The sequence below is a fragment of the Harpegnathos saltator genome, unplaced genomic scaffold (assembly GCF_003227715.2).
Source record: "Harpegnathos saltator strain DR-91 unplaced genomic scaffold, Hsal_v8.6 scaffold229, whole genome shotgun sequence".
NCBI lineage: Eukaryota > Metazoa > Arthropoda > Insecta > Hymenoptera > Formicidae > Harpegnathos > Harpegnathos saltator.
This window is the reverse complement of record NW_020230016.1, coordinates 317,904-331,091: the sequence shown is the minus strand read 5'-3', so window position 1 is coordinate 331,091 and position 13,188 is coordinate 317,904. Positions and strand designations below refer to the sequence as shown.

The following is a 13,188-nucleotide window of genomic DNA, read 5'->3' as shown; positions in this document are numbered from 1 at the left end:
GAACATCAAGCTCGAATAGTTCTGAATGGCCTATCTGATTTCTTTCGATGAGTTCTAGAGTTCCTGATATAAGAAAAAAATTAAATTTACAGAATTATTTAAAAAATAATTACTAACAGTATCACCGTAACAGACGTTCGACGTCAAATAACTTTTTAATTACTGGTCGGATCGCTTTCGACCATCATAATTTCTTTTAGAACTCTTAGAATGCTATCCAAAACTGCCCTCAGAACTCCTGAAAACTCTGAAAAAAATTTCGCTCAGGACAGCTAAATTTCACTTGCCGGATCTTTAAGGTGGAATAAGTTTTAAACGGTTCGTCGGATCGCTTGCGACCATTATAATTTTTTTTAGAACTCTTAGAATGCTATCTAAAACTGCCCTCAGAACTCCTGAGAACTCTAAAAAAAATTCGCTCAGGACTTAGCCAAAAATCGCTCGCCGGATCTTTAAGATGGAATAAATTTTGATATTTCATTGTGTGTATGACTACACGAACACGTGCATGTCCAGGTTTGTTTATGTGATACATTGAACTATCATATTGAAGGAAAAAACGAAAAAATATAAGGTAAGGGATTAGGAGATTAACAAGTAATAGAAGTGTATAAACTAAATGAAAAGGAAAAGTTACATATTATTTAGAATGTAAAAGTACAATATAAAATTAAAATATTATTTGATATACATTATCGCATGAGGTGTAATGGTTTTTTGGGAAGTGATATAACTTTTTGTTTTTTTCAAATCATCATATTCGTACCAATACATTCCGGTAAATACAATAGCCACATAATGACCTTGGTTATTTTGTTTTAGATTATCCCCATAAGATATATAATTTATTATGCCACAAAGGGTATAATCCTGTTTATTAAATATAATAGTCTTTGGTATGCTATTAAGGTTTGATTCAAATCGACCTCCGTGTTTATAATTTGGGTCAGTTATTAAACTAGTATCCAAGAATATATGCGGACCATGTTCTATTTCTAATGTGATGGTTCCATTACATTTTATGCACGTATAATTTCTATTATTTACTTCGGCGGACGTTCCAGGCAAGATTTTTTTCAATATTTCCAAGAGTTCCCATGACAGATGATTGTAAATAATATATTAAAAGTTCTAAAAGAAATTCTAATGATCGAAAGCGATTTAACTAACCACTTAAAACTTATTCAATCCTGAAAGGTCAGCGAGCGAAATTTGACTAAGTCCACAGCAAACATTTTTTTCAGAGTTCTCAGGAGTTCTAAGGTCGAAAGCGATCCAACGAACCGCTTAAAACTTATTCCACCTTAAAAATCCGGCAAGCGAAATTTGGCCAAGTCCTGAGCGAATTTTTTTTTAGAGTTCTCAGGAGTTCTGAGGGCAGTTTTGGATAGCATTCTATGAGTTCTAATAAAAATTATAATGGTCTCAAGCGATCCGACGAACCGTTTAAAACTTATTCCACCTTAAAGATCCGGCAAGTGAAATTTGGCTGTCCTGAGTGAAATTTTTTTCAGAGTTCTCAGGAGTTCTGAGGGCAGTTTTGGATAGCATTCTAAAAGTTCTAAAAGAAATTATAATGGTCGAAAGCGATCCGATCAGTAATTAAAATGTTATTTGACGTCAAACGTCTGTTACGGTAATACTGTTAGTAATTATTTTTTAAATAATTCTGTGAATTTAATTTTTTTCTTATATCAGGAACTCTAGAACTCATCGAAAGAAATCAGATAGGCCATTCAGAACTATTCGAGCTTGATGTTCAATTTTTCGAAATTCTTAATTTTTTGGAAAAAATCAGAATATCTTTTTATCTATCAGGAACTCTAGTATTTGTCAAAAGACATCGAATGAGCTACTCAGAACTATTTGATCTTGAAGTCGGGTGTGAAGTTAGCATCCCATTTTTTAATTGCTATTTTAGTACTGTTAATCGCCGGAACTCTTTTTATTAATATAAAAGAACTCTTATATTCTTCAAAAGGAAGCTAGAACTGTAATCAGAACTATCGAGAACTAAAGTTGGGTTGCTAACTTCACATACCCCGGATCGGTCTGGTCCTCAGGAGCTCGATCGCCGCCGTTTTATAGTCGTATTCTCTACGACTGATACGGCGGCGATCGAGCGGCGCGCCTATCAGCGCGAGGCACGGCGACGGCGTGTGATCGCGGCCGCGCGCGCTAGCGGCAGCGCGTGATTGCCGCGGCGCGCGATAGCAGCGGCGCGAAATAACGGCGCGCGTGTTGCTACCGTACGTTCGCACACGAGAATGGGGACACTCAAAAAAAACTCGGATAACGTTGTTTCCAAAGCAAACTCTTTCTTTTTAATCGCAAAGAAGATGTTGGGTTACAGCCAGACTTATACAGTCTCGGTAAAAAATACAACTGGGTTCTTTTTCTTGTCAGCGCGCTCTATCGGCCGCCGCTTGCCATAGGGTAACTCCTTGGGTTGCTAGAGCTATTAGTTCTTGTTTCTCTCATCAGGAAAGGCGCGTCTTTCAACATCCTCACATCTTAAGTTGCTCCCTCTCCTTTTCGGTACAATGGAGCAACTTAATAACTCAGTGTAGATGAAATCAAAATCCCAGACGTTCTGGCTGCTTGATAATCCGACCGCTTCTTGTTCTTGGCTCAGGAATCGACGTTGGAACGGTTTCAGTCAGTTCCTTCAATTTTTCTGGCAACGTCGGATCAGGTTCTGTCCGTGGTTGATCTTTAATTGTCGGCACAATCGAATCAAGAAGTTTTCTTGATTCGTCTCCCGTGGTTTCCATTTCCAAAGGAATTAATCTCTGTATTGGGCGAATTAACTCTCCGCCGGCAGTTTGTAACTTCACGACTCGGACATGGCCGTCTTTACTCGGAAAAAATTGTTTAATCCTCGCCATAGGCCATTCAAGCCGTTTCTGTGAATCATTGGCGATAAGAACAACATCACCCACCGAAAACGGAGTGGCAGCGTGTTTGCGTTTATTTCGTTGAGACAGCTGTCCTAAGTATTGAATGCGAAAACGGTTTCTCAATTCCTCCTTCAATCTTTGACGATATCGTAGGCTTTTGGATAGTTGAGTTTTACCAATCAAATCTAAATCTGATACTCCGTCTTCCTGTATGTCTCGGAGGAACATAATAAGTGAGTGGCCTTGAGTTTATTACGGCTTCGCAGTCACACAAAACCGTATTCATTGCTTCATAGTTGATGGAAGCTCTTCCCAGTGTTCTCTTCAATAGATCTTTCAACATGCGAACAAGACGCTCCCACCATCCTCCCCACCAGGCCGCTGACGGAGGATTAAATCGCCACTCTATTTCAATAGTAACACAATATCGAGAGATTTTCCTCCAGTTGATACCTCGCAGTAGATTAGCCGCTCCGACAAAGTTTCTTCCATTATCGCTGTAGATAACAGCAAGTCTTCCACGTCGTGCTATGAATCTCCTGAGGGCCTCCAAAAATCCTTCCGTTGACAAAGTGGAGACAAGCTCGAGATGAACCGCTCGGTAGACCGCACACGTAAAAAGGCAAATATAAGCTTTGCTCTCGTTAGCTAAAAAAAGTGGATCCGCATAATACCTGTCACCTCAAAAGCGGTGGCATCTCTAACCCTATTCTCTGGCAAAATCGCCGGTGGCGGTTCTAATCTTTTCGCAATATATCGGCGACATATCGTACACTTATGAATTACGGCTCGTACCGTTTTACGACAGTGGAGAACCCAAAACTTTTCCCGCAGGTTATTCATCGTAATGTCTATCCCGGCATGATTAAGTCTTATATGTGTGTAGTAAACGATCCTTCCCGTTAATAAATGTTTCAGATCGAGGATTATCGGACATCTGAAGTTGAAATCGTCTTGGCGATTGGAAATGATCGTTCGCGTACGTAGAATCCCTTTGTGTTCGATGACGTTTAGTCCCTGCAAACGTGGATCTTTCACTCCCTTGAACGATTTTTGTTGCGCCAGTCGACACAGCAGCAATTCAGCCGAAATTAGTTCCTTGACAGTTATTTCGGTGTTCTTGATCACGCAAAGCTTCCTGCAGTTAGTCACGAATCTCAACATCCAGGCCGTCAAACGTAAGATTCTAGGATACGACGAGTGCTTCTGCAAATACCAGGTAACATTATCTTCCGCAGAGTGTGTAGTGAAGTTCACAATCATCTCTCCCTCGGCAGTGGCGGACGTTCCACTCTTTTTCTTTAACTGCCTCGGAGTCTTGCGAAGCTCTTCGTTTACTAATTTCTCGTCAATTTTTTCCTCTTCAGCGGGCCATTCTTCAGGAGATGATTTCAGCCACGTCGACCCCTCCCACCACCTAGACTCAAGGAGTTTTTTGGCGTCACAACCGCGGGAAGGCAAATCCGCTGGGTTTAGAGATCCAGGTACATATCTCCAGGCTCGAGGGTTGGTTATCTTTCTTATTTCTTGAACTCGGTTCCACCGCCCATTGTCTTTCATGACGTATCCAGGATAAGACAGTAGTTGAGTCACTCCAAAAATATCTCTTGCTGTGTTTGTAAGACATCGCCTTATCGAAGGAATGCATCATCCTTGCTCCTATTGACGCGGCGAGCAGCTCAAGGCGTGGTATCGTCTTCTTTTCACGCGGCGCCACTCTCGATTTCGCTTCAACAAGATGTACTTGGATTTCGTAGTCTGTTTGCACTCGAATATACAAAACAGCAGCATAGGCATCTTTACTCGCATCCACAAAGACATGAAAGGATACGGCATCTCCATTGCGTTGATCACCAAAAATCCATCGAGGAATCTTCAACTGTAGGAGTAGATTCAACTGTTCCATCCATTCTAGGAACTCTTTTTTGCTGTCTATATCGATTTCAGCATCCCAGTCTAAATATTGGTTCCATAAACGCTGCAACATCAATTTCGGTTTCAAAAGCACAGGGCAAGTGAAGCCTAAGGGGTCGAACACTTTCTGGACTGACGAAAGCACGACTCTTTTGGTTATTTCTTTCGGAATTGTATCTGGAAAGGGTCCCATGAGGGTTAGAGTGTCTCTTTCTGTGTCCCACCGGAGGCCAAGTACTGTAGTCGAGTTGTTCGGTTCCTTCATGCCCGAATACCTCCAATCTCTCAAATCGAACAGAGCTTCGTTCATCAGGGTGATGGCTTCTTCAAGCAAGATCTGCAAGTCGTCATATGAGTCAACACTAGTAATGCAGTCATCTACATAGAAAGACTTTGCCAATTTCTCACACACAAGTCTCCTGCGTGGAGAATCAGAGGCCTTCAAACCCTGCTCGAGAAGTAACTTAATTGTTGCTCCTAATAAAAAGGGGCTGCTCGACACACCAAAGACTACTCGCCGATGTCGATAAGTTTCAACTCTCCCCAGGGAGTCCCACCACAGGAATCTCAACACATCTCTATCCGCTTGAGCGATGCTTATCTGAAGAAAGGCCTTAGCTATGTCTGCTGTTACTCCTATCTTCTTCTCTCGAAATCGATGTAACATATCCGGAATGAGTTCGATGAGGTTAGGTCCCGTCTCCAAACATTGGTTCAACGATGGCGAATCTTCTGATTTTGCGGAAGCATCAAAAACTGGACGTATTTTCGTCGTACTGCTTTCTTTAACAACATGCCTGTATGGAAGATAATAGCTCTTGTTAGCAATCTCCTCATCATTCACTTTCTCGATAATACCCTTAGAAAGCCAATCGTCAAAGACAGCTTTGTAATCCTCGAATAAGCTTTCTTGTTATAACCTCTTCGTTACTGTGTCGAGTCTTTTCTGTGCGATATGTCTATTGTCTTGTAATGCAGGATGATTTTCCTTCCAAGGTAATTGGACCTCATAGCGTCCTTCTTCGTTCTTATTAGCTGTATCTCGAAATGATGCTTTCACTTCCGCTTGGCGTGCTTCTTTGGTTATACTCTCTATAGGATCTATGATACCCAAAGTATCCAATCTCCATAGATCCGAGATGCTTGCTTCTTGTGTCATCATAGACATAACCATCAGAGCAGCATCTTCTTTCCTTTGTTCAACCAGAATTTACCTAGCAGAGTCCAACCGAGTTTAGTCTCTATGGCGGTCACGCCATTATCCAGCTGAATAATTTTCTCGTTGAACAGCCTACCAGCAACGTCAGCGCCAATAAGCAAAGTAATAGATTCTTCTCCTTCTCCGGTATCACATAGTCGTATGTGGTTTTTCTTGAGTATATCTGCCCATGGTGCGCTGTTTGTTTTAGGAGGGTTGCGGCAAATAACCTCTTCTTTAAAAGCGATAAAATTGCATTGATACGATCCGTCCAGACAATCCACGTAAACCCGACAAGCTTTATGATTTTGCGGTTTGGTCTTGATTCCACCAAACAGCAAATGCACCATCGTTTGTTCGCCCACGATGTCATAACCTAGCTCTTCAGCTACCTGTCCCAAAATGTATGATTTATGTGAACCCGTATCAATAACAGCTCGCACATCTACAGCTCCCTTAGGTCCTCGCAGCTTAATCTTCAACATTGGCAGAAATACCTTGACATCCAATGATACGTTAGTGAGACAACTATTTTCTTCATTAAAGGTTTGCTTGACTGATTCTTTACCCGTAGTTTGATTCGGCTCACTATTACTTGAAAGATTTCTACACATGAGCAAACAGTGCCCCCTTTTGCACCAAGGACATTTTTCTTTGCTGCGACACTTCTTATAACTATGTCCAGATCGCAGACATTTAAAACAACCATGTTTTCCTTTTACAACCTCGACTCGTTGATCCATGGGCATACTTCGAGCTTTCTCACAGTGCAAGCTGTCATGGCTTTCTTCGCAGAACAAGCGTTTAGATATATTTGTATCCCTGAGCGTGAGTAACCCAGCAGCTGTAGCCACATCTTGACCTCGATCCAAGTCACTTTTCGACTTCTTTTTATTTTTATTCTTTGCAGGATCATCATTTATATCAAAGCACGTTTTAGCCATATGAATGCGTTCCTCACTCTCCACTTCTTTTCCTAGAAAAGTCATCAAGTGCGTGAGACGATCTTTAGCCGTGATACTTACTGTAGGGACATCCGCTGATATGGTCGCTGTCCGCTGCCATGTCCGTAAAACTTCTTCCGGCAACGAGGATTCTACTAATGGGAATAACATCGCCGCACACATCTCCGTAGTTACATCCAAGGATTCGAGTGCACGAAGATGCGTTTCAAGTTTATCATAGATTGTCATAAGCGATACGTTTTTATTCTTACTCAGAACCAACTTCAAGAGCTCACGTACATAAAATTCTATCAAGAGATCTTTCTTACCGAATCGAGACTTAAGGCTCTGTATTGCCTTCTCATAGTTTTCCGCGGTAGGAGGGAAACTGTTAACGATCTCGTACGCACGAGAATCCTTTGTTGTCGACTACAATAAATAGTGGAATTTATCCTCTCTCGTTACGGTCGCATTGTCATGAATTTTCTTGAACGTGCTCCAAAACGCTAGCCAGTCTTTAATCTCACCGCCGAATTTCCTCAATTCGATCTTAGGTAGTTTCAGTGCGCGTATGTTTTCCTGTGCCGATACGACCGTTGGGAATGGCTGCGGTTGTGCTGCCTGCATCGCTGTTTCCCTTGTCTCGGATAGTTGCGTCAACTCGATCTTCGCGTGATGATATCTTGCCATATATTCATCAGCGCTTTCCATTTCTCTAGAAAGAGCTTCTTCCGTCTCTCCGGCTTCAATCATTGCCTCCTGTATCTTCTGGCTCAATTCACCGAGCTCCGTCGCTTTTTCTCGAATCAATGCAAAATTGACTCGCAACGAGGTTATGTCCGGCGATCCTTTTTTCGTCTCGCTCAAGAAAGCGTTGTACGTCCGCGTGAGCGCGATCCGCGTCACTTTTTGCGATATTTTCAATTTATCCATTATCCGAAGATTGCCCTTCTCTCGAATGTCTTCTTACCTCACTACGTAACGGTTAGCAACAGTACAAAACCAGTCCTGTCACGGTCGCCAGAATGTTGTTACCGTACGTTCGCACACGAGAATGGGGACACTCAAAAAAACTCGGATAACGTTGTTTCTAAAGCAAACTCTTTCTTTTTAATCGCAAAGAAGATGTTGGGTTACAGCCAGACTTATACAGTCTCGGTAAAAAATACAACTGGGTTCTTTTTCTTGTCAGCGCGCTCTATCGGCCGCCGCTTGCCATAGGGTAACTCCTTGGGTTGCTAGAGCTATTAGTTCTTGTTTCTCTCGTCAGGAAAGGCGCGTCTTTCAACAGCGCGATCGTTTCGATCGATTAAAGGTGGCGCAAAGCGCCGTTCTTCGGCCCGACAGATGGTCGGTCGGGCCGGTAGTAACGAGGTGCATTTGCGCCTCGTTACATACAAATAATCTTTTCTATGTTTTATGAAGGAGAATTCTCGCATCAGTGCTGCGAAATTGTGCCCGCGCACACCACAGCGTGCGAGGGGAAGCGTCCCCTCCATGCGCCTTCACGCACACAACGCTGCTGCTCCGCCTATCGATGTGAAGCCTCGTCGCCTCACGCCAGCCTCGCCGAGCGAGAAAGAGAAAGAGAATGAGATAGAGAAAGAGAGAATGAGAAAAAGAAAGAGAATGATCTTCGCTCCTTCTCGGTCCTTCTCGCCCCGACTCAACTGCGTTAACGCGCGTCCGAGCGTATTTTGGCTTTCTCGGCGTGGATCTGAGTCGTGAGCGCGAATATAATATATCGTCGCTGCCGTGAAAAGATCCCCTATGTAAATTTTCTTATCAAATCAAGATGTTTACATCAATATACTATATGTAGTATATTCACAATTTTATTCTACATATAATGACACAAGTATGTTACAATCAGAAAACATGCACATAGGCTTTTTTACGGCAGCGACGATTTTTGAAAAAATATGAAATAAATATAAGGCGAAAATTTAATATAACGTGCCGGTACGTCGCCCGGAGCGAAAGTAACATACTGGCAATTTCCTAACGAACGTTCTATGTCTTCATAAGAAACTTTAAAGCCGTTCGTTTATCGTTATGTTCATGGAATGAATGCGGAACTGATATTATCTCTTGAAGCAGCTGTAACAATATGAAAGCAATAGTGCTAAGAGAAGTTTATGCAACGTGTAAATGTTTATCAAATGGCGTTGACAGCGTTAATTCGTTCTTGATGCGGATCCAAGTCGCGGACATGACAATCATCTATACGGCTATGTTAACCTACTCATAATAAAAACCACCGTTGAAAACTAAGGCTAATAGCAGTTTACAGTTTGCAATGTATTATAGATACGAACATTTACAAGTGGTTGCAGCTCTTGTGAGTAATTGTAAATATATTTTAATATCCGAAATAGAACTTAATCTTGCGAAGAAAGGTGTAAACGAAGATTTCGTGAAACAGACGCTCGCTGATAAATATCGAGAAATCGAGGAAAACGTACGGCGTCAAATAAAAAATTTACAATTTTTAGACACATATTTTAATATTGTATTCCGTGAATTAACCACGATTCATTTAAATGAAATTATACACGAAATTGTAACGAACGCAGAATGCTACGAGTGTTTGCAAAACTACGAATGTAACTTTAGAAATAAAATGTGAATTTATTTTATAAAAATGTTATATATTCCTTTCTCCCCACCTCTTTTCTCTTCCCTGCGATCTCCAATTCGTTGTAACAAAACCCAACTTAACTTCAAAAATAAAATGTGAATTTATTTTATAAAAATGTTGTATATTCCTTTCTCTCCACCTCTTTTCTCTTCCCTGCGATCTCCAATTCGTTGTAATAAAACCCAACTTAACTTAACTTTTCGAGTTCGAAAGCAAAGGGGACATACAGGTAAAAATATATTCTACTTTTATATTTCCCCTGATTTCTTTATCTCCGAGCGTGTCCAGTCTAAAATTTGGTCTATGTTCTCATGAATGCTATTTATGCTCTCTATATTTTTTCCGGTAGTCTTCCAGCCAATCCTTCAATTAACATTCTCATCTACATACTGCTTCGTCTCAACATTACTCTCATGCAGTAGAAGCTTTACAGCATTTATATTCTCATCGATATACTGTTTCTTCTCAACGTTACTTTCATGCAACATAAGTTTTACAGACTTTATACTCTCATCCACATAATATTTGTGCGCAGCGTCATTGAAGGCTTCCGGCTGCGGTACATTATGTATTGCATGCATTTTTGCATCGAAACATTTGCCATCACGATCTTTACTATTGGCGGTTAAACAAAGGGCATTTTCATGTACATATCGTTTGGTTGCAACGTTGTTTAAATGATATCTCACACCTGCAACACATTCTTCCACATATTGTTTGGTTGCAACGTCACTGTCGGCTTCAGGTTGCGCTACATGTTGTATCTTGCGCGACTTTGCATCAAAAACTTTGGCAGCGTTTAAACAAAGGGCATTTTCATGTATGTAATGTTCAACATGTTCATTCCATTGATACGCTTCGATCGGAGAATTATTGCTGTCTGGCAACACTCCAAACTTATGCGTTGACATTTCGGAGCAAGCTGTGCCGATGCTGTACCGATTGGCTGACGACTGACTGACTGACTGACTCGTGTCAGTGCAGCGCTGTTTAATTTATAATAAGACCAGCTTCGCGGAGTTCTTCGATAATCGATAAAATTTCGTTGTCATGAGCGTTGTTGCCGGCTTGGCGCGAAGCGTCAAGCAATCGCAAACGATCCACCAGCTCGTTGGGATCATCCCAATGCACGTAATCGATATTGTTGTCATTTAAGGTCATCATAGCTTGAGATGCGTATAAACCTTTTCCGACCACTTTATCGCTCGACGCATGTTATATTAGGGGCGCGATTATATGTTTATATTTGTGTCCCTTGTTACCGAGTATCGGATTTTGCGGGAGGTACCCGCGTCTGTGAGCATTCGTCGCCAATAGTATACTTTTGTATTTTTGCATATCAGCCTCGGTGTACACAGAATCATCGGGGATTCTTTTGAATATTAGCTCATAAAGACCGGGTGTTCCAATGTATCCTGTTTCGCCTATGATTATATTATCGTCTCTGTCTACATCGACACGTTTATCACCGAGCTCCATCGTTACTAAGACATACGCCGTAAACATAATCTATGGTGTTATCTTTTCCACTACTTAGCACAGCTCCCATATATTTTTGACCCAACGGACCAAAATAATCATGTAAAGTTTGTTGTCCTTTGTACGTTCGCAACTGACGTCTAACAGATGTCACTACCGGTTCATCGAGGGTTTCGGAAACATTCTCATCATCATCATCAGTGAGTAGATTGTCGATCGGTGAAGGTTCATGTGGTTCCTCATATTGTAGAGCTCCCGTCGATGTAGAAACTATCGAAGGATCTTTGAATAGTTTCCGTTTCAGCGGAGTCAATGCGACTGGTGAAAGTTTTGCCTTACACTTTATCTTTTTTTCGGGTTTTAATATTACACTCTTTGTTTCTTCGCTTGTACTCATTGATAGTGGCGCAGTTTTAACATCAACGTTACTTTCCATATCAACGTTACTTTCCACATTAGCGCTGCTTCCCGCGATTTGCTTGAGAGGTTCAATAATAGGTTTAAAGTGTCTCTGCAATGCAGCATTCTCAACAATTCTACCGGTTTTCAAAGCGCGATACTTCTTGCGGATCGATTCGCTAGTTTTCGCAATCTCTTCCGCTACCTTTCCACGATTCTCGATCTTCACGCTACTATTCATCATTGAAATATTTGTCTCGTGGACGTTGAAGATGTTACCACGTTGAGGTTGCAACGACGATTGAGCATCTCACAGCACAGCAAAGTCGTTAAATCCTTTCCTGTATTGTCCGTTGGTTATTGAGCTGTCCTTATCAATCACTGTGAAACCATATTTATCTTCCCAACATTTGCGACACAATGCACTGAAATTCTCATATGACATGTCGGTGTTCACATGATCGTTGTACACATGTTTCAAATTGGTACCATCCTGTTTAAAGAGAATCAGAAAATTTGCATTGCCCCGTATAAGATGCTTGGGTATTTTTGCGTACGTCTGACAGAGATAGAAACAGTCAACGTTCGAATGACGACCCATGGCAAAGTATTCTCTTATCGTATCTTGCTTGTCACATGCTACATCGTCAAAGATAAAAATAGAATTTTTGGGTGCTTCGGTCGTTGGAGTCACGTCGCTGTTATCGGAGAATGTAAAGTATCCAATTTCATCTATCGGTTTCAACAAATTTTCCAAGTAGCGATATTTAGGTTGTTGCAACGATTTTGAGTACACGTACAAGTTCTCGAAACGCAGACCGTGCAGACTTTCCAGCAAGCTGATGAGAACATTCGTCTTGTCGCAATTCGAGGGATCGCATATAATGCCGCGTATGGTGTTCGGAAGCATGTTTCCATGCCTGCGCGCCTCTTGCTCAATCATTGATTGCGTTCTATTGTCGAAATTTGTCACACGTATCGACGTCGGTTGCTTCACGAACCGCATGTTTCCCCCACAAGTCACAAAATTGATTATGTTAACGGATCGTTGCGATTGAACTATATATATATAGACGCGTCGATCTTGGAAACGCTCAGTTTAGAAAATGTTGCTCCTTCTGACAGATACTCGTGATATTCGAGAGCTAACCTCCAAACAGTTGAAATACATACCGAAGATTGTTTTGTTGCACGATTTTGCAAAGTATATTGACGACTTATGGGGCAGACTCCCTGAACATATAAAAGTTGATCCAAAAGTTCAGCAGTATCGTCGGTGTTTGGAACATTACAATCGTCCGTGGCAGCGAACGCATATCGATGGCCCGGCACTGCTGATCCAGGACTGTAGTGAATGCCTTCAACAAAGTCAAAGTCGGCAGCGGCCTGTTGAATCGCGCGATAAATGCGCTTCTTATCGAACTACACATTCCCGGATATCAATTTTGCGGTCCTGGAACTCGCTTGGCAAAACGATTGGTCAGAGGCGATCGAGGCATTAATTCATTGGACGCGGCGTGTCGTGAGCGTGTCGATATAGCCTATTCACGTAGTAACAGTCTCGCTGATCGACACGTGGCGGATAAGATTCTCGCTGTAAAACCGTGGAAACGCATAACTTCGAAAGATTCAACTCTAGGCGAGAGAGCGGCTGCTGCCGTCGTTTGGGCTGCCATGAAAGTTAAAACGAAAATCGGTATGGGCATGAAGGAA

The 13,188-nt window shown here is 41.8% G+C and overlaps 1 protein-coding gene and 1 pseudogene across 1 annotated transcript; both read right to left on the bottom strand.

Annotated features, from left to right (window-relative positions):
• Window positions 1–3,068: 3,068 nt before the first annotated feature.
• Window positions 3,069–5,982, bottom strand: LOC105187838 (uncharacterized; annotated as a pseudogene).
• Window positions 5,983–5,987: 5 nt separating this feature from the next.
• On the bottom strand, window positions 5,988–7,889 carry LOC112588490 (uncharacterized). The gene is made up of 2 exons (XM_025298656.1): window positions 7,422–7,889; window positions 5,988–7,280 (listed from the first exon to the last, which is right to left on the bottom strand). Exons 1-2 carry the CDS (start codon window positions 7,887–7,889, stop codon window positions 5,988–5,990), a joined length of 1,761 nt encoding a protein of 586 aa, XP_025154441.1.
• Window positions 7,890–13,188: the final 5,299 nt, after the last annotated feature.